General features: G+C 37.7%; 2 protein-coding genes across 3 annotated transcripts in view; one reads left to right on the top strand and one right to left on the bottom strand.

Moving 5' to 3' along the window:
• RB195_008922 (uncharacterized protein) overlaps positions 1-19,306 on the top strand; it is a gene marked incomplete at both ends in the record, with an annotated part of 46,836 nt that extends 27,530 nt beyond the window's left edge. Inside the window, 19 exons of one of the 2 annotated variants that reach the window (XM_064195669.1) lie at positions 2,126-2,168; positions 2,390-2,436; positions 2,698-2,766; positions 3,101-3,283; positions 3,345-3,488; positions 4,407-4,533; positions 4,689-4,808; positions 5,212-5,313; positions 5,504-5,606; positions 5,915-6,015; positions 6,076-6,179; positions 6,242-6,322; positions 11,620-11,682; positions 14,034-14,720; positions 15,640-15,740; positions 15,901-16,033; positions 16,606-16,864; positions 18,108-18,194; positions 19,209-19,306. In XM_064195669.1, coding sequence (XP_064046815.1) covers positions 2,126-2,168; positions 2,390-2,436; positions 2,698-2,766; positions 3,101-3,283; positions 3,345-3,488; positions 4,407-4,533; positions 4,689-4,808; positions 5,212-5,313; positions 5,504-5,606; positions 5,915-6,015; positions 6,076-6,179; positions 6,242-6,322; positions 11,620-11,682; positions 14,034-14,720; positions 15,640-15,740; positions 15,901-16,033; positions 16,606-16,864; positions 18,108-18,194; positions 19,209-19,306 — 2,652 coding nt within the window. The remainder of the gene's footprint in view (positions 1-2,125; positions 2,169-2,389; positions 2,437-2,697; positions 2,767-3,100; positions 3,284-3,344; positions 3,489-4,406; positions 4,534-4,688; positions 4,809-5,211; positions 5,314-5,503; positions 5,607-5,914; positions 6,016-6,075; positions 6,180-6,241; positions 6,323-11,619; positions 11,683-14,033; positions 14,721-15,639; positions 15,741-15,900; positions 16,034-16,605; positions 16,865-18,107; positions 18,195-19,208) is intronic. The other variant, XM_064195670.1, reaches the window with a different exon arrangement.
• A 623-nt stretch (positions 19,307-19,929) lies between these two features.
• Positions 19,930-21,888, bottom strand: RB195_008921 (uncharacterized protein; the record flags this gene model as incomplete). Its single annotated transcript, XM_064195668.1, has 3 exons — positions 19,930-20,136; positions 20,201-20,342; positions 21,767-21,888. The coding sequence occupies 3 exons, from the start codon at positions 21,886-21,888 to the stop codon at positions 19,930-19,932; spliced, it is 471 nt and encodes a 156-aa protein (XP_064046813.1).
• Between the last annotated feature and the right edge of the window lie 375 nt (positions 21,889-22,263).

Here is a 22,263-nt window from a genome sequence, read left to right as displayed (position 1 = left end):
TGGAACAGAGCTCACTAGAATTTCGCCTGAATTTTACACAACAATTATATGTATAAAATGTTGCGCTATCAGAACTTCAAGAGAATGTATCCCAAAATTTTCGTCGACGGGTAAAGATCGATGTGAACCGAAAGCAATTTCCTTCCCCGTCACATTGAAGTATAGGTTTCCAAACTTATCAACAAAAAAAAGGAAATTGACTTTTGTTTTTCTTGTCTTTTACTTTTACTCCAAATATTAATTGTGATTTTCAAATATTCGAGGACAATTACTCTGAGTCTTCTTCACATTTTCAACTTTATTATTCGATTTTCGTCGACCATAGTCCTTTTTCTGCGCGCACTCATTCGAGGAGGATTTCCTGCGGCCTCTATTTTCACTTTCAGCATATTACTCATCTGGTGGCAAGTTTTCCAACAAATCTCTGCCTCCGCTCTGAACTCGGCGAATTGGCGGCGTTTTTTCGCCGCAGTCTAAGCTCTGTGGTCACGCTTCTTGTGTCGTTCAGCAGATCATCTGTCATCGCTCCATTTCAGCGCAAGGCATTTAATCCGTTTTTTCGCGTTGTTGAACTGAACATGAATATGATGGGATCGAGTCAAAATCGGCCATTCTTCCCGAAATGCTGCCTATTTTTCGATGTACAATGCATTGTGACACTTCAAGATATCGGGGTAGTTCTAAAATTGCCTTACGTACCGCCGTAAATCACAACGAACTACGAGTTATCCAGGAAATTGTGAACGTAAGTGGTCTCTAATGTTGTCTTCGAATTTAATTTTGCTATGAGAGTTTAAGAGAATTTAAAGAATTCCAATTTAAATTTGTCAATTAGGTGAGCGTCTTGGGATAGCCTCTTCCGCGCCGCGTTCCATTATTTCGTGTCTGTGTAAGACGAGTCTACCGTATGCACGTGCCCAGTGAGATATTCCATCAATTTCGCTTTCGAAATTGAGGCTCATCTGTTAAAATCGTACGCGTTATTAATCTTGGAGCAGAAAAACATTAACAACTGTTCGACAATTGTGTGATTCGCTTTGAAAATCCAAAAAAGAAATTAGACACAAAGAAATTCGAGGTTTTTTTTCTAATCTCAAAGCACTGATCTTCCTTTTTTTTCATTGCAGCAGTTGGATTTAGTCCGGAATTTGTTTTCAAATCTCCGTGAAAAAGTGCTTGAAAGAAATTTTCTACGGTTATGCTCGGTTATTTTTCCATGGTTCCACGGTTTTCAATAATTACAATGAAAAGTTAGTAGCTCATGTGATAGAGGTGGTTTTGACGCGTTTTCATGTGGTACGAACTGAAATGTCATGAACTTTATCGCCTCACGGGCAGGTGTTCTAATTAACATACAATCGTCGTGCGGAATCTAAAACAGCGCTGGTAGCTGGTGCTTTCAATTTCGTCGTTATCTGACCAGGCCATCATCGCCTCTACCTCATGGAATGCTCATACTAGTTTCTCTTCATCCACAACTTAGTTGATTCCTCGCTTATTCGCTCTCGTTCTGATTCCCTCATCACCATAATGGGAATAAACTCCTCGAAATTGGTATGCGAAGCGTTTTTTTTCCAAAAGTTCTCAAAGGTTTCTTAAAGATTTCCACTTATTACTGCAAACCTGTGGAATTCTTATTAAATTTAAATGTCAATTCTATTGCTAGATGAGAATTTTTTTAAGTGACTAGGAACAATTTTTCTAATATATGTTTATTTTCAATTTTTTTTCGAGAAGAATTATGAGGATTTATATGTGAAATATTATGTAAACTTATAGGAAAGTGTTTGTCGCTTTATCTTTTTCTCCCTCCTCCTCGGTTTTAGGTTCTAATGGATTAATATAACAGTTAGCATTTCAAAAACAAACAGTACTCCTTTGTTTCTATTGTTTATCACTTTTTTTTATTAAATTTAAATGTCAATTCTATTGCTGAAATTATTTTTCATCTTAGATTCTTCTAGTGCTGTTCTTTTCGGAAGAATCATCCTATTTATCTATTATTTATTCACTTATTCATTCTTTTATATTTTTATCTTTTTATCTGTTTGTTTATTTGAATTTAAACCTATTTGATATTACTATATTTGATATTTGGTTACTATACTATTCATACAATTTTTAGGCAGCTACTTCAAAGCCATACGACGAGACCAAGCCTGACAGTCGTGAGTCGTTTTGTTAAACCCATAAAGTACCAGCTCTTAGTTTTTCTTGAATCATACTGATTATTTTCTGATTTTTGAAAATTAGACAACATTTAGAAGGAAAGTATCCTTCTAAATTTTAAATTTGAATCCTTTTAAATGATATCCTCCTCCGAAGGAAAATAAAATTTACATTTTTTAAATCTGTATCTAAACTATACAAGAAAAGCCGGTATTTTCAGAGACTGTCGACTTAACCGTAGAACTGAATAGAGAGCAAAGAGGGCAAGTAAGTAAATTTTTGAATTCAGTAGAATAAAAATAAAACAAAATAATAGAATAATGAAATAGAAATAGTAGGTAATAGTGAGAGTGTTTTGTGCAAAAATCCAACTTTCGTAAGAGATACAGACTATTCAGTCAACCGCAAGAAACCAACTAAATGAAAATCTCATTCATTCTCTATTAACAAATAATTTTCAATGGATGAAATTTTAAAAAATTAAGAATTCATCGTAGAAGATGTTCTGAGAGGAAAATAGTCTTATAGGTAACAGCCGTCAGGTATCCGGCCACAAGAAGAATCGAAACGATACCTTCAAGCACAGACGACGTTAAGGTTCGTAGAATTTTCAATAATGATACTAATTGTTAAATTTTCAGTTTATTTATTTACTTTCTAACTAAAACTTACTTTAAAAAAACGAAAAAGAAAAAAAACAAAAACCTAAAACAATTAAAAATAAGTGATAGAACTAATTTATAATTATGCACAACATGGACGTAAACTGCATTTTCTGTTTTTCCTAAGGTCCCAAGACAAAGAAGCCGAAAAGAGGAGTTGGCAGTTTTCCATTTTCTTGCCCTACTTTCTTTTTCTTCTTTTCATCACCCTATCCCAGAAGAATTCTTCCTTTCTTCTTTTTTTTTGTCTCGTAAAGCATTGCTTTCAGATACCTACTTTTGTCTCACGGATCACTCACAACGTAGAACCTCCACCAAGCAGTCGGCAACACACTTATACTTCACAACAAGCAAGTTCACAGTTACGTAACCGAAGTATGCCACCGACAACCGTATACCGTGCCGTGGATATCCCGTTCGACGAGTCCCCGGCGGCTTATCAGCCGAAAAAGGTGAGCGCTACAAGAAATCGGCTCCAGCATTAAAGAAAAGCCAAACATTTTTCCTTTGAAGGACGACAATCTTCATACGGTTACGGTAGTGATGGGCACTCATCCTGTCCAGAAAGGTTTCGGATTCACTATAACCATTGAGCGTGGACGACCCACCATTGATAGTGTTGTGGTCGGTACACCAGCTGATAGAGCAGGATTGTTGGTAAGCATCAAACACGTTGTTTTACCACAATTTTTTCTTCTTCTTGATTTTTCTAGAAATAAAATGCTTAGGGGGCATTGATCCAGTATTATACGCTGGATAACCTACAGTTGCTGCAGATCTGTAGATGTTAAATGCTTTTAAAAACTTCGAGGATTTCGGATCTCCCCCCATTTCGGCTAAATCCACTATCATGTGGGGGCCGCTCTCTAGTAAATTCTATCGGCCACATATCCCGAAATTGAAAAAATGTAGGAATCTTTCCACGTAAGATGGGGTTAGGAGCGTAGACACACGACTATAGCCGCAACCACGTTCAATTCCCCCTAATTGTTCTAATAAACAGCGTGGGAACCTTCCTACGAGGCAGCTAACAACGTGCCACGAGCGCAGGCACACACGTCGAGTCCGCGAGCGACCGTGGGAAACAGTGTCGGCAGCCTTTTGATCGCCTGCTCGCTCACAGCGGCAGCGCGTATCTTTGCGCCCACCCCACATACGTACCACGTTGCTTGGTGCTCCGTAGGAAAATTCGGTCGACAGTTCCTCAGTTTTTCAGGACAGTTAGAAGAAATTAAGGATTATCACGTTCATAGTCGTGATCTACCCCTCGAGACCACTTTCTCGTGGAGTGATCCATCAACATCGTTAATTTCGCGGTATACTGCCTTCAATCTAATTAGCTTGCAGAAAGAATGGGGCTCAAAAAAGCAAAAAAAGCTGGTTTCCTGTAATTTTTGCGACATTTTAAATGTCTTGGATCAGACTATTATGAGGGTTCATGGAAAATCGAAATTCCAAATGCGAGTATAGAATGGGACCCTGCCAAGAGAATTAAATTTGAGGAATACATCTGTACCACATATCTGCGCTATCTACAATTACAATACCGTACTGTTGTAAATAAAAACGACTTAGATTGGCGATCGGGTGATTTCCGTTAACGGAGAAGACCTCAAGGATAAATATCCATCTGCGATCAACAGAATGCTTCACGATGCGGCGCGACTTGGCGAAGCGGAAGTGGTCATCGAGAGGAAGGATGGTAGGCGATGTTATCGACGATGACCCCTAATGAATGTTCCTGAGATTTTTCCAGATCTAACATTTTCTTTGGTGGATATCACGTCTATAACTCATTGTGTGTGTGTTGCTGTCTCCTTCCCTCAAACCTACTTTCATTTCTTACTACGCTTTCAGCAAAAATCGCACAAGTGAAGTCGTTGACATCTTCGCAAAATTTCGACAAAGCTCGTTCAGTGTTCTCTGAAACAAGGAGCGTGGATTCCTATGCAGAATTTAAACGAAAGCATAGCCGAGGCATGAGCTTCTTCTAGATTTTCTATTTCTTTATCGCTATTCGCTACTCGAGATGTTCCGTAACGAGCTGCGAGAACTGGTCCCTACGTCATGCTGCGATATCTTGTACTCACCAACTCTACCAAAGAGTATTCTTCATTTTATTGCTTACCGTGTTGTGGTCGGATACGAATCGCAGCAAGCACATAACTCGTGGAGATCAGTTCTCGCACAATCTATCTCGCTTCCGGAGTCTCCTCTCTTCTTTGCTTTCGCTTCCTTTTTGCTGTTTGTTTTACTTTTCCTTCTAAACTATGAGTCTAACTCTAGAAAGAGTCTGAAATTCCCAGAGAGAAGTACATTATTAGATTCCTGTGAATTTTATGAATAAAAAAACCTGATTCGAGGAGTTTTACCATTTTAGCGTCTCGAGCAGATCAACCAAGCGCACGCGAATATAACTCACTCCCAAGATCCACTTCAACCGGAGCAATACCAGGACCAAAGAGGGATAATTCGCTTTCAAGTGAGTATTTCTCTTTTTTTTCAAATTTTGATAAAATTTTGAAAAATTTTTTTCGATACGGTGACGTCTCATTAAGCCATCATATTCTTCCTGAAATGTGAACTATGTAGTACTTACGCATGATGAGGGAAATATCGATCGTTATTGATCGTCTCGATCACATCATTTTCTCAAATCGGTTTAATCTTAGGTTTACGTTCAAAGGCGGGCTCTCCTGCTCGATCCTACTATGAAAGTTCGACAACTCGATCGGAATTCAGGAGTCATACTAGCAGTGGGACCCCTGATTACAGGTGTGAATTTATGGAATGTTCAATTTTTACGATTCTACTGATTTTTTGAGATATTTTGAAGTCGAATTTAAGTTAATTTTAAGTTGAAGTTAATTTTAAGTGAATGCGGGTGTTTCAAGAAGAAAGGACTTGGAGATTATTTTAAAGTCGTTTTCTTTTCAAAAATCTGAAAATTGCTAGTAATTACTACGTATAATGGTTTCATACTATTATTCAGAGCACTTGAAGTGAAATGTTTCCAAGAATTTGTGAGCTAAGCTTAAGCGGAGCGGTTAGCTGCACCGTTAACAATATCAATAGTGTTGTAGAGTCACGTCATTGCACGAAAAAACGGGACCCGGAAAACTGACCGATTTTGTGCCGGAAGTGGAACGAAACATTGGAAGATCTAGAGAGGATGAGAGAAGAGGTAATCTTTTTTGTGTTTTTTTTAGTTTGTTCCAGGATTTTTGAGCGTAATTCCTTTTAGAATTTCCCTATCGTCGTGCATCGGACGAAGAACCACGTTTAATACGCAACTATGATCTACCACCAGCACATACGACAACAACAAAAGTCACTTCCACCGTTGCGGTGATTAACTCATACAAATTCTGGAATTTTCTTCATAGATATTTGAGAAACACTTGCTACAGAGTGCACCTATGGGAACTTCTCGTCGTGTTCAGGATGAATCCGTAAATGCGGTGCTGAAACGATCAACACTGCCAAGAAATGTGGGTTTAAACGTCTGTGTGTTCTCGTAGTATGTCCGAGATTTTCCTATTTCCAGTACTTGGACTCCCCCAGTACTCCTTTAGTTGTTTTTTTTTTTGAAATTTCGCCATCATTACTTTCCCAAAGAAGCAATTCAGTGAAGTATTGTGACGGAGGAAAAGGGGCGAAAAGTGGTTTCGCAGCGTTTTTTTTCAATACCTCGGTATATTCACTGTATCGGTGAAGACAGCAGTTGTTTTAGTAATTCAATTATTTCTATTTATGTTAATTATTTGCAGTACTACTTTTTTTAAATTTTCCTATAATTGCTTTAATGGTTGATTTTTTTAATTACTGCTCGAGAAAAACAAAGTTAGGCACACTACCAAAACAATTACAATGTGAACTGTATGGTTTTATCTCACAAATCAAAGTTCCTAGCCAGAAGAACGATGAAAACCTTCTGGATTCTCGAAAAAAAAGAAAATTCTTCAATAATACAAAAAAAAAAATTTAAAACAGCAGAAATAAATGACTAAGTACCTAACAAATCCTTTGAGGGTTCCTTTTTATTTATTAGTATTGCTTTGCGAACTACAAATTGCCACTGGCTATGTGCAGATTAAGAATTCCTTCATTATTAGCGGTCCTACAGAGAAATAATCTGTTCTTGGCTATGTATAGATCAAGAGTTTTGTCATATTTAGCGGTCCTACAGAGAAAGTTCTTCGTATGTGAATTCAAAACAAAAATGTACTGAATACACTGTCGATGAAATAACGCATATATACACTTTCACGTTTACATATATGCTATGACTCAAAAATTTACAGGTGGATGGATTTTTTTTTATTTTGTTTAACTTTCGTTTTAGACAGCCACGTCACCTGAAGGCGCCTGCCGGCAAGTGTAGTTCTCTTTGCAATTGAAAAAAAAAATCAGATATCTCATTCCTTTCAGCTTTTTTTTACGGGCATTGACCCAATTTTATCAAAGATATTTCTCTAATGGAAGAGACACACCCTGTCCTTAATTTCCCGAACATTTTCTAATAAAAAAGTATTGGCTCACTTCCACTGCTTTCCGAGGATAATATCCACCTTAACGGCTAAAATCCATTGAGGATTCTTTAATTCCGAACGAGCGTGTACGAATTCTGTTTTTGCTACTTTCAAATAATTTCATCATAGAATAGATCATTCGAAATCGAATTTCTTTTCAGTATTATTTGACAGATCATCACTGAAATCACCCGTTTTGAATTTAAAAACTTCTTGAAACTTACTGGACCACGTTTTTTAGTCTTCTGATGATTTTTAAAGAAAATTGCGAAAGCATGAAAAAGAGTTTAATGAAATTTTCTTCTGGGTATCTCATGATTGCTCCAATAAAATGTGTTCCTAATTGCGGACGGACTTAAATTAGGCGTTATCGTTTCATTAGGTGAGAAACCGCAGAGAATTTCACGTATGTCATCGACTAATGTTGTGATGAATAGTCGTGGAACGCTTGGAAAAGGAAGCGTTACATTCCTATGTATTAAAACCACATTATTGCGAAAACTCAGGAAATTTCTAAGATGTGTCATCTCACGTAATGGTGACCAGAATTGCGATAAAACGTTTTGTTTGTCATTCATACCACTTCTCTTTTGGGGGTTTGCAACAGCTTGAATTTAGGTCAACAAATCATAAACTGCTCAACCCCTGGGGTTAAAGGCATCACCCCACGAATCTGAGGTGGGACGGATTTCAGGTGGAGTATTCGTATACGGGATCATAGATTGTGGAGAGGGAGGTGATTCCGTCCATTTATTTCTAATTGCCGTAAAAAAACGGCCCGGAAGATGCGGCGCGTGCACAAGGCTGGCGCGCTCCAATCGAACTCTTGTAGAAAATAGTGCGCCGGAACGCCCGTAGCCGTATTTTCCGGGCCGTTTTTTTGCGGCAGTTAGAAAGAAATGGACGAAATCACCCCCTCTCCATAATCTACTATTCCGAATGCGAATAATCCACCTGAAATTCGCACCACCTCGGATTCGTGGGGTGATGCCTTTAAAGATTAGATTTTACTTGTTGCTGATAAAAATGAGCAGCATTTATGAGAGGAAAACGTGGAAAATAGTCTGTTTACTCAGATAAAGCTGAGATTTTTCTTCTATCTCAGTACAGAGTATTTATAATACTTTATACTTTGTTTATTTGCACATTTATTTATTCATTCATTTATAAATAGTAGGCAACGTTTATGTAGACAGACAGTTTACTAGTAATAGCCAACTTCATAATTAATATCAATAAAAATTGATGTTACTAGAAAAATTTCGTTTGAAATTTTCTCAAGAAAAAAACTCGTCGATGTCGTTTCTCTAGTACTTTGCCATGCAACTAACCGTAATATATAGTCGTTCATAGTTATCGTTGCCCACACGTGACGCTACGCGTCTGTGGTCGTAGCGTTTGTACGGCTGAACATATCTGGCAACTAGTAGATCAACTCTGTATAGATAAATCATAACTAAAATATTAACTATTACGTAAGTTACAATATTTCTATGACTCTACAACTAACTGTATTGCTAAAAATCAACACTTTTTCCTTTTCATTATCATTCTTATTTACTTTCATTTCGTTTTATTTCTTTAAACTCTTCTTCATTTTACTATTTTCGTTTTTCTCCATGAAATCAATTCTTTCGTTCTTTTTTATAAGCGCCAAACATTCGACGAATATCGAATATTTGAACCAGGCATTGACTTTCTTTTCTTTGATTCTAATATTATATTCACCACACATATCGTTGCTAACGTCTATTGTATACTGTACAATATATGCATGAGGCTACGCGGAAAACGATTAAACGTAAGCGAATTTTTTCGAGCGAATCATTTCGTCGCCGCCGCCGCCGCTGCAAAACGATACAGTTATGCTTCTTCCTAACGATACATTTCCTTCTATGATTCATTCGCTTTTGCGAATTCTTACGTATTAGTTGAAAACGCCTGGAATGAATGTACAACAACGTTGACGACGTCGTCGACGTCCGTTTTGTGGTCACCGTTGTAGTCGTGGCGCCACTTCCACTCTATTTGTTCGCTCTATTCGCCGGTGATTCTCCACGCGTACTGGCTTGAAATTCTTCATGGTATTTTGTTGTCCGCCTAGAAGAACGGTAATGTAGAGTGATATTATTTTCTAGGAAATTATCTCTTGTGAAAGAAAATATGCAATCTTTTTTTGCAGTGAATTTTTAACGACTCTTGAATATGAATGTTACTCTTACAATTAATTAAGGAATTAATTAAGGATCTCTTTTTAAAAAATTGCCTCTATATGAACTTCAAATCAGTTAGGTTAGGACACTAATGAGATTGTGACTCCGGGGATCTACAACATTAATCCAGGAATCTTTTAAAAATTTTCCGAGGATTGCTGCAATTTTGCAAATTATTTTTTGAGAATCATTTTAATTTGAGTCACTTTTCATGGTAGAAGTTCACCTGTGATTCTCCAATATTTCTGCTTTCTTAACTTAGACGGTTAGGAAAAATTATTTCAGAAAATGCTGCTCTTTTGTCAAGAGCAATTCGCCATATCTACTTTTGAAAATTGGCTCTTTCTTTCTAGGTTTCCATCAAAATTTGGGAGCTTAAAATTTGCCTGAATATAAGGGAACTTTCGTAGAACCTATAAGTCGCGACATTTTTCCCGTTTGTGTCGCTACGGTATCGCGTGCAGATTTTGTGGTAATATTTTCACAGCTCTTATTAGATCTCAGATCGCCTCCCCACACAGGATTTTTCGTATCGAACAACATTAAAATGCACAGGAGAAAAATTCTTTCAAAGTGTTTCTGTATTTACGTATACAAAACGGAATACATCTACGCTTCCGTGTCGTGATGATACGTCGTGTAAATTAGGTGTCAGCTGAATAAAGAAAACTGTCTTTGTCTTCTCGAAAACGTTTTCCCTACCTTTTTTCACAACAGATTTGGTTCGTAAAATATTTGATAAAAGCTGGCAGTTCTCAAATGCTGAACTAAGGCAGCGCCGGTTCTGGATGAATCACACGTAGAGGAAGAAACGCTAAAGAAATGTTTACATTGCACTTCACACAGCTACAGTTACACACTTAGTTACAGTATCTTGTTTTCTTCTCGAATTTCACCTTCTTAACTACAGTACATCTACGAAACATACCATACAGTACCCTATAACCGCTTTTCTATTCGGGAGCCACGAGCCTTGTACTCATTATTATTATTGATGACGTCATTGGGTGAATAACTAAGTCGCGAATACTGAAATGAATAAAAAAAATAAATAAATGATAAATTATGAATAAAGTAGAAAAAATCTGGAGGACGTAGAATCCTACCGTACTATTCGTTTGTTCCCCACTCCACCACTGCAGAAATTCAAGGACGCGGCGCAATGCAGGGGTGAACCTCATTCATTTCCATTACGACTAAGTAAACACAGTAGTAGTGAACGTAGTGGCCATACACAACTCTCAATACGTTGTCTTCCTGGAAATCATCGATTTTTTTCGTGTTTTTTTTTCGCGATTATTGTTCATCGATTAATATTCAATCGATTCGTATTAAATCCGAAAGAAGAGAATGATGAATCGTTCGTTACATTTGCGTCAGCATCTGTTACGATAATTTATGAACGAAATGGAATGCATTTCGTCGTATGAGCGGCACCGATAACGGTTTTTATAGTGCGAATCAGTTTTAGTGATTTGACCTTACTGTCCTTATCAAATTTTAATATTTTTTGTTTGTTTTTTTTTCTGAACAAGTAAATTCACATAAACTTACTCCGTACTAAAGATGTTCATGTTGTTTAGGCCTTTTCTTGGATGCCTTATTCGAATTTTATTTATTTAATTTTTATTCTATCCTTTGATGTTTCCAGAAGGTCCCAACTACTGGACCACCAAATATTTTATCTGAATTTCACGTTAACCTTTAATTATTGAAATAACTTTATATTCTTACCATAAACTGGGAGAAAATGAGGTGGGAATATGAAATTGAAAAAATATGAGGCTTCTGTATTTGTAGAGATTCATTACTAAGAATAGTAATAATTTTTGCATGGTTTCTTGTAGATTTTCTTTTTTTTTCTTTCGTGTTTAACCTTCCCGAAAGAGAAACGGAAGGAAAAGGACATGGAGAAGCGAAAAATATGTATCCTCAGCGTATTACCATCTCTTTGCAATATCTGAATATATAACTTATCCGAAAACACCCTAATCTTGCAATCGACAAAAAAAAAGTCTTTGAAAAAAATGATAACATTTCCAGAGTCACATCGAACCCGAAGAACATCCGTCCGATGACGACACTATAGCTGGAAAATCATTTCTCGTAAGTGAACTGATCAATTAATTGATTGATCGGCGGTAGTTAATTAGTGCTGACTGGTCGTCCACGTCTCAACCGCTTTATCTACAAATTTCCGATTTAATCAGCACTATCTGTCTTCTTTAAATTGCCACTTTGCACGGTTTCTTTTCTTTCTTTTTTTATAATTTTGTTGCTACAACAATGTTGACGTCATCGAGTGTTGAATGTCTGCATGTTTACGTGTGTGTGTTGTTGTGATATCCTTAAAATTTTCTGTTATCGAAAGTCGCTTCCAGCTTTATTCCGCTACGCTTCGTTGCTATCGTTGCGTTATCATCGTTGTTGTCCCTCACCGACACGACACGGCTGCAATGAATTTCGCGTAATCTTTGGTGTACTGCCGAAGAATCCTCTTTTCCCTGTTGTTCCTAGATCTTCACATCAATAGATCCTATCAAAATCACTACAATATTCACTAGCGGAAATTTCTTCTCATGTTCTTTTAAGAGCTGGAGAAAAAATTTGTACGAATTTTTCTTTGAATTCTACTTTATTTCTCAGTGATTCTAGCACAATTATTAAACTGATGTTAATCTTTTTTGAAGATCAGTTCTCGCAGTCAAAGTGTTCTGTCTTTTCTAACTATTTTGTCTCTGAAAGATCGTTTTTTGCAAGTACGATAGAAAATATTTTTGTTGCCGGCTGATATTTTCACTCTCTCAGCGATTAATTTAAGACAGACACTAGATTTTTCTCCAAATTTTCCTGTTTCTTTGATCTCCCATGCATAGCTTTTCTAGTATTTTCTAGCTTTATGTGATTTTTCTAGTTAGTTTCTATCGAATACTCACGTTAAGGGTAGAATTTTTCTGCACAGTTAAATGAAAAAGCAAGATTTTGCTGTGACTACGTATAAATTCCCTAAAAAATTAATTCCTGTTTCTTTGGTCTTTCCTGCAAGTACGGTAGAAAATATTTTTGTTGCCGGCTGATATTTTCACTCGGAGAATATCTCAGCGATTAATTTAAGACAGACACTAGATTTTTCTCCACATTTTCCAGTTTCTTTGGTTACATGAGCTAAATTTTTGATAGTGTCGGAAAAATAGGCTCTGGAATGTGCATATTTTTCTGTCTATCAGCTGCTGGAATCTGTTTGTGGAGTTCTACGATGATTTCAGGAAATTTATACACGATACCAGAGAAATTACAGCGCCACATGCATAACTCATTTATGTGAGTGTTCAGTTCTGCTGCTGTTCAGGCAACGGACAATATCATACGACACATACGATACTTTCTAGCCACGTGTGAGAATTTCTGTCAAGAAACCCTTAGTCGAATATTCAGTGTACTATCGCTGCTGATATAAACCTACTTCAACCGAATGCACTTTTGAGAGCATTGATCGCTCACTCGCATCGCCACTAAGAAGTCGCCACTATTTAAATTTATTTACACCTGCTGCTGAATCGCTTCCACCTTTTCAAACATTTTTTCCTCAGTGTTTTGATTGCAGTGAACTTCTCTTCATTGTATAGCTATAGCTCGCCATTTTCCCTGCTTCACCTTATGACTTTTTTTTTTATCGGCGCCGATTTTTTTTTTGCAAGCGCAGAAATCCAGAAAACAATTTGTAATGTTTTTTTTGGAACTTTTCCGGAAAGGAGAGAGATACACAGACATTCTCTATGGATGGAATACTAAATATCTACAGGATTTCTATTGACTGTGGAAAATTGCGATGTTATAAACCACGTTCTAAAAAAAACCTGTGTAAGGTCTGGTATTTTGGATGAATCGGATCGGATTTTCCATTCCATTTTTGTATGCTTATGGAATTCATCGCATAAAACTCCGTATTTGATTTTTTCCCCTTGAAAATTCGAGAACATGAATATTTTGAAATTGAAGATTAGAAAAAGCACCTAAAAAACGGTAACCACTTCAATGTTGTGTCTTAAATGAGATAATAGGCTGTGTTTTTCTGTTATTCGCAAAAATAGCAATTTATAAAAATGACCGCATCGACACGGCAAGGGTAACGTTCGCTGTTCAATTGATCTGGTGATCCTGGCGTAAATGTTCACCTGGATGACTGCTATGCGCTTTAGATTTCGGAGCCCATAGAAAGAATAGGCAACAGGCTGCAAAAAAGCTAGGCAAAAAAAGTCGCGCGTTAATTTCCGCAGACGCGTCGCGGTTACCCGGGTGAACACAAGTGCCGGCGACCATAATTTTAATTACGATGTAAAAAGATCGACGCCCCATGTTTCCATTCAGTTCTGCAATGTCTCCTCCCGCCTCTATGCCGTACACCCTCGCATGCCACTACCATGAGCTCATCATGACCCTGATTCTTCCATTTTTAGCGAAAAACTCTACGTTCACTATCGCCTCCTGCCCCAGTCGGAGTGCTTGAACGATCACCGGAACTCGACGACCCGACCCAATTCGGGTCGACCGAGCATCATAACCGTGACGATTGGCGCTGTGTATACCCTCCACAGCAACGTTCGCAGAGTTCGTACGAGTTACGCCATAGAGACGACGTCACACCCAGGAGAGATCACACCGACTACGATCGCAACACTCATGTTCGAGAAGAGCTCGAATTCGACGAGATGTATCGTAAAAAGAATTACCATACGGTGGGAAGCTATCGCGATCGTGCACCAAAAACAACGGTAGTCCCTGTGCACCGTATCGATAGAATCGATAGAAGAGACTATCGATCCGTGGATACGCCACGCCCCTATCATCCATCACGTTCACGATCCACTGATTTTGTAATTGAAAGAGAGTATAGGGAGGACGAGGACGGAATTTCCGACGTCACACATCGATTTTATGATCGAGACGGGAATTACTTGTTTAATGGAAGAAGACGAGGTTGCGATATAGATATACGCAGGGATTACAATCTTCCACGTGACGCTGAGCGACGAAGTTTGCGGGTCCCGACAAGAAAATCCAAAAGCATGGAACGATGCGTGGAAGAACGTTTGGAGTATGAAGAGAAAGAAAAACGCATATGGATTCCAGAAAGAAGGGTGGTGGTGGGTAGATAGACTCTGTCGCTCCTCTGTCTCTGTCGCTAAACACATTTCCTTTTATTTTTTTTTTATTCTAATCCGAGAAAAGAAAAGAAAAATTGCTGGTTTTTACAATATTGTATCATGTTTTTGTAAGTTGCTTTAAATTGACCACTGATAATTCTAGAACCTTCGAGACTAGTATGATGTGTAGACTCGGTCCACAAACCAGCGTAGAGGGCGTTATTTCGCTGGGCGCCAATGCTTATGGTGCCCGCGCGACCGCGACGCATCCGCTCCAGTTCGCGCGCTCCTTCCGCCTGATGCACACTATGATGTTAAAAAAATTATATTGTTTTTTTTCGAGAGTTTTGATGATCAAAGAAAGGCACTTAGGAGCTCTAACCCTTTCTTAAAGTACCTTAATCAATGACATTTAGCTTAGGATGATTTTATTAGGTAATAAGATGAAAATAGATGACTGCCTCTTTCCTTCCGCATTCCTGTTGAGACACTCGCAATGCGGCCACTGTCATTTGTTCTACCGTTTGGGACTTTTCCTCCCCCTGCCGCGCCGCCACGCTTGGACGCGCGTCGCGGTCGTCTGGGCCAACATAAGTGTCCGCGCCTCCATATACGTCTACGCTCTGCTCCATTTCGTTATTAGTTTTTTTAGCGCACTTTTGTCGGCTTAATTAAATATTTAAATTGCTGTCCGAGAATAGTTACGTTCGCAGTTGTTTGTGTGGATTTGTTTATACTTACAAACGTAGTCTAACTATATAGTTATCAATCACTTGTCTTTGTGCTGTTTTGACTAATGAAATTTGTTTCTACTCATATTTTGTTGATGTTTAGAGTTAACACTGTCTTGATATATTCGAAAAAAAATAGAATATTTAATATCTAGTCCTTGTAAATTCAAAAGAAAAATCTTTTCAAGGAGTCTCGTGATTGGCGTGATGTCATCAACCAACAACGACAAGCCGCTCCCGGTCGCGCCGCGGACACGCAACGCATCCGAGACGCGAGCGCATCATTGGGGTATGATTGATTTTCTTTCATTGAGATGCATTACAATAATTTAACCTCAATAATGAGTAAAAGTATGTTTATTGATGATTGATGCTTTCTCTTTTAGGTTCTTCCAAACGTTTTCTTCCATTCCTTAAAGTCTTTATCCGCTTAATTAATTTTGTTATAGAAATTTACCAGCAATTATCAATCGTAAGCTAGAAGAGACTCGAAAGTTTGAAAAAGAAAGGCAGACTACCGAGTATGGGTATAGGACTCCACATATCGACAGCTATGAGCGAGAATATGGACGTTTTGAGAAGGTACGGATATTTTCTGTTCTTCTGCCCGGTAAAAACCGCGTGAAGCGCTGTGGAGTTGCGTAAGCGGCGCATGGCGATGGTCCCACCACGATCCTAACCCCTGCACTCCACCGTACCGCTTCGAACACAGCCGCTTACGCGAATGTGCTTCATGTCGTTTTGACCTTATCATACTTAGGTTCTGTGACCATATTTATATTTGATTTTACGCTAAGTAAAGGTGGTTACGCTTATCGAATATACTCATTTTGGGTCCTCAATCCTGAATTTGAGATTAGGTTACCAGTTATCAGTGAGGATTACCTGAAATGAATAAATATAATGCATAATTGCAAAATAAATAATACAACAATGACTAGCAAATATATAGTAAATAAAAACATATAATAATGTACATAACATAAATTTTTATAATAAGTATGACATAAAAATTACATGAACAATGATGAGAACAGTCTCATCTCTGATTTTTCCATTTTTCTATAAATTCATTGTATATAATATTCATTCGTTCTATATAATAAATATGGCATAAAAATTAAAATTATTAAAATTACAAATAGGTATTTCAGAGCTACCAACCTGATTATCGAAGTCGTACCTTTGATTCTTCACGATACGGCGGACAAACAACAACAACGCGTGGAGTCGAATCGGATTTCGCCACTTCGGACTATAGACGACGAGAGCATCGCGAGATAAATCCCTCCACAGTTTACGATAGACGTGAAATGAGCTATCGAGAGGATATCCGACGAGAACCGGTGAATAACGATCAAGTAGTGGCTGTTAGTGGAAAGCATCGATGTGCTCATTGTGCGGACGAATTAGGTGAGGTTTCCTTGATAGATCCTTGGTAGAATAATTATTTTCTGTCCAGTCAATATGAAAATATTGCAAGGCAGCAAAGCAAATTTAGAAATTTATTTCACATGACCGCTTTGATTTGATGTTTCATCCAGAAATTTCTAGCGCAAAAAGAGTTTACAAAAAATAAAAATCGAGAAAAATTAGATGCAGACTTTCATTTGTAATAAACATAAACAATAATACTAAACATTTTGGATACTTACGGAAATATCAGGTGTTAAGCGACACTGAGCTAAAAATCCCTTTCTTTGTACCTTTGTTGTGTGCAACCTTGGTTAAGCCTATCCTTTGTGAACCCTCACCAGCACTATGCTGCACTTTTTCGTTACGCTTTTTTAGCCAACAGTGAACCTGCCCCTAAAACCTTTTTTAAAGGACACCTGGGCAACAAACCTAGTTCGGAGTGTTTTTTTTTTTGTTGACGTCGAATTTTTTCTCGTAGAATACATACTTCGAACTTGTAATAGGTAATTTAAACCAGCTCCTTTGATGAGAGCATTTCTGTGGATTATTATGGATTTCGACAAGTTACACGTTGTTATTGGAGTTTTACTCACAGTAAAAGCAACAAAAAATACAGACAGTATCTTTTTTCCAATTTTGTCACGATTTGAAATCCGCTAATCCGATTTTTGAGCCGAAAACTCTATATATTTGTCCTAATTAAGTGTGAATTACCATAAAAACCATAGAAATCTTAAAAGAGAAGTTATCCCGCTAATGCATCTCTTAAACAATAACAGGAACGAATAAGTTCTCTCAGAAACTCTTTAAGTTTAAAAGAAATTAAAATTATTAGTTCTTTATCACCGTGCTTCGTTGTTCAGTTCATAATCCAGGAGGTAAAGAAATTCACGGGCGTGCAGTATCGAAAACATTTTTTGTACATTAGTAACTAAGGGCTAAAGAAGTAATTCGAAATTTTTAGCATCGCCACACAAACTGTGCCGTTGTCGCTATCGTGCATTTGCATGTGTATAGAGACGTAATTATTGATTATCTATTATTATCGATTCTTTTAATCATTATATTATATGTATACATATACACTGTACTACTTGTCCGTTTATTTCCCCTATTTCCCCTATATGTGGCCAAGTAAGTTTGTGGATGTTTTGTTTTTTTTTTCTGCAAATTTGTTCTACTCTCTTCTCTTTTTTTCTTTGCTTTGAATTAAAATTCGGGGAAAAATTACAAGATTTAGGTCGCGGCGCTGCCATGATTATCGAATCGCTCAATTTATTCTATCATCTCGCCTGCTTCAAATGTTATGTGTGCAAAACACCATTGGGTAAGTTGGCTTTCGTTGACGTTGACTACGCCTACTGCTTGAGTCCGCTGTCGCTCGCAATGCTTTCGATAGGTATTGATTGAGCGTGGTGAATTCGTGAAGGTTTCTTCCATTAGAATACAACACTACTGCTAACTTATGCCTCGAAATCCGTTTCCGATTAATTAATCCGAAAATTGTAGGAATCCTTGACAGTGGAGAAAATTAAAATTTCGAAATATTTAATCGAAACTAAACGAGCTGTCGATTTTAAATATACTTGCAGAATTGAGTTCTGACTTCTGTGTGCGTGTGACTTGAAAACCTTCCTTAATTACTTAGTTAATTACCCATGCTTAATTAGTTTCACACCTCCACAATCCTGAAATCAGCATATCCCGCGGATAAATCTCCGTGGAGCAAAAATGCGTTCGTACAGTTTGCAATTGTTCTTCAATATTGGACAAAGTTAGGCCTAACATTTAGTTTTTTGTCATAATTATACGTACTCTCAAAGCTTCCGACAATTTGCGATGGATTAGTCCATTGGGGAAGGATTTAGGTACGCAAGCCAGTAATCACGGCAGCTAGTAACCAAACAGTTAGCAAAAAGATAAAAATAAATAAATGAATTCTTGAAATAATAATAAATAAATCTTCACTAATAGAATTTCTACTAAATAATAAATTATGTAAGTAGCTGATTCCGTTCATCGTACAATACGATCATCACAGCTACCGTAAAGGTGCTATCATCAGAATAGTACTGATAATAATAATGATAATAATAATAATAATAATAATAAGTAGATAAGTAAATAAAAACAAGCGGTAAGTAAATAATGAATGTAAATAATAAGTAATAAATGAACAATAAATATAAACACTTAGAAGAATTCGCTAGGTTCAGCCCATAGGAATGTGATTGTTCTGCACCTGTAGAGGCGTATTTTTCAGAGTTTTCAGAGTCTGCTGATGTGTTGATGATTTATATTATATTATATTTATTATATTTTCTGATTTATATTATTTAAGGTTCTGGTGCAACCGGAGCCGATGTCCGAGTACGCGAAGGTCGACTTCATTGTCAAAGTTGTTATAGTAATGACCGTGTACAATTGAGTAAAGTATAAGCAGTAGGCGAGAATACCGTAAACCGCCACAGTTCCTGTACCCGTATTGAGCTCACTCTCAATAATTCTCATACCAGCTTTTTTCTTCTTTTTGTTGTGTCAAACGCTCTCTATTATACTGAAGTTTTTGAATTTTCTTTTTCCTTTTTTTTTTTGCCCAATGAATTCATCTCTTTCAATTATTCGTAGAATGCTGCCTTATTAGGAATGCGCTTGGATCGTGTGAAATCGGTCCAACCGCAAAGTGAAGAGAAGTGCCTTAGTCCACGTTTTTTTTCGTTCATTTTTTTTTTCAAAAATGTACTAGTTACTAGACATAAATATCCGCTTGCCCCTGACATTTGCAATTGTTAAGTAATCACACTTGAATTATTAATGATTGCATGATGGCTATTGATTTATCGATTACAACTTCCTCTGCGGCGACTACTGTCGACACCTGTGTTGTTTTTCATGTTGTGTTAAAAATACTGTGATAGTACGTCGTTTCGATCAAACAATTGTTGTTCGGCAATAATAAACTACATTGTACAAGGACTTCTCATAATAATTTAATGTAACCCACATTTTTAGAAAAAAATGCATTTTAGAAAAATTTTGAATTTTTATTTTCGTTTAAAAAATCACTCTACAGTAACCCGTACAACAGTAGTGGCCTTTCCAACAGTAGCTGTTCGACTTCGATAGGTTGGTGCTAACATCGATCCAGTGGAGACCAAACCAAGATGACTAGGATTCGGCCGGCGAACCGACACAATTGGAGCCGATGGTGCAGAGTCGGCACGTGATCGTCGGCTACTAGCGGTAGATGTGGTAGGTTTGGAAGGTTTCTGCATGAAAAAAACGGAACTAAGTTGAGCATTCGCGGTGGGATCGCAACTGCTAGGATCTTACCTTATGAACCGTTATTTTGTTGTTGTTGTCGGTTGAGTTTGTCGAAGCGCTCACACTTTTTGAGTATCGTCGCTTTTCGATGACAATTTCGGTGTCGGCGCGAGGTCGAACCACTATTGTGCCAGTTTCACTCCTCTTTTGCCTAAACACAACTAATACCACTCTTATTCCATCTTTGTTTATTTTATTTATTTATTAATTGTGTTCCTTCTTTCATAAATACTTGCCGGAAACCCATTGGATATAGTTTGCACCGAATGCGTTCAACCGGGCCAACGTGACCCGTCTGCGCCTGAGGCGGACAAAAATGCTCCAAGGAACCAATCAGCGCACCGATGCTAGATTATTGATCGGTGAGAACGCCAAACAGGCGGAGCACCAGTGTATGCGTTCGCAGCGAACGCGTCGTGTTAGTCCGGATGAACGTTTCTGGGCCTCACAGCAGATGACCAGACCGAACAAGACCAAAATATGCTTCAAACCTCTGACCAAGAATTATGAGCCCTGAGTGCTGGGGAGCGCTCAGGACGTACCCAAGCGAATTGGGTGCAGCCGATGTGTGTGCCAGTAGCAGCGATCGCCTCCACGCCTGTCCAGGCGCACTGTCCATCCTTAGGCTCCGCCCACCCCTTCCTCTTAAGACCCGCATGGTATTTCTACTTGGATATCCTGACAAAACGAGCTTATAAGGAAATGAAATGATAAGAAATGAGCTCCACAATGAGAAATCCGTTTGTTAATGAAGATTGCTCGGTAAAGATAATGATATATATATATATATATATATATATATATATCGGCGAATAACTAGGGCAGAACTTGAATACAAATCTTTACTCGTACAAGAAGGTAGTAGGTAACTATTAGAATATATTTTTGGAAGTAAGTCTTCCCGTTATTTCATTCCACATTTTCTCATGTTTAGAAGAAAAAGTTTTGTTTAGAAATAATCGTTGACCCGCGATCATACGGCATCCTGTCAAGATATGCCTCCAGGAATATTTTGTGCCTGCAAGACAGTTTTCGCACTTGCCAGGACGATCGATAGCATCAATATCATCAACATCATCGAAGACCAATAAAACAGTCTAACATAAACTAATATTACTTATTATATACTACTAATATTATATAGCACTTGGAAAATAAAGCGAGTACGAATGGGATTTTGAAAACAAATAAAACCAAGCTCTGAACTTCTCAAGTTCTGAATCCGATAAGAAATGAACTATCTCACACCACCCCATGCACACTTTCCCCATCTGCGCGGATTGCAATGGTCATTATCGCATTCTGGAGTTCATATACCTTTGATCAATCTGCCTAGGCTCAGCTGCGAAAGTACATGGGCGGGGCATCCTGCATGCGTAGCGGAAAGGTCCGCTGTCGCTAGACCGCAGCGCAGAGCAATTATCGACGCACACAACTCATTAGGAGATACTCTGACAGCCGCTTTGCGTACCTCCTGATGCGCACCCCTGAGTGCTTACGCATAGAAAAAAGAAATGTCAATACTTCAAACGAAAAAATTGGCCCTCTGTGAAGTCTTTCATCCCAAGAACTCACCTCATTTCTTTTGCGCTTTGAGTTCGCGACAATTTCGACTTTGTACTATTTGACCTTCGTTGTTCGATGGTTAGTTTCCGTTTCAGCCTTTCGTACAATTCTGTTATCACCCTCATCGCCATCAATGTGTTTTTGTTTCGTATTTGAGCAGTACAGTAGAAGAATCTGTAATGTACCAGGTTTCGGAACAAAAATCTAGCTGTTAATAAAGGACAACATCAATTTTGCTCAAAGCTACAGCTCAAACAAATAAAAAAAAATAAACAAAAATAATTTCGAAAAATATTCAAAAAAAAAGGAATTTTATTGTTCTGAAAAAAAGCACTATTTTCATTTCATTTATTTAGTTTATTTAAAGGATAACTATGAAAAACAGAGACCCGTTTTCCTCTAAATAATCAAAACAAGGCAAGAAAGGGGAAATAACATAGGTTAACACTCTTTTCTTTTTTTTTTTCTTAACAATTTATTATCTATCATTCTTTTTTTTTCTTAAT

This window comes from Necator americanus, chromosome III, assembly GCF_031761385.1.
Source record: "Necator americanus strain Aroian chromosome III, whole genome shotgun sequence".
Classification (NCBI taxonomy): Eukaryota; Metazoa; Nematoda; class Chromadorea; order Rhabditida; family Ancylostomatidae; genus Necator; species Necator americanus.
This window is presented reverse-complemented; position numbering and strand designations above follow the sequence as displayed.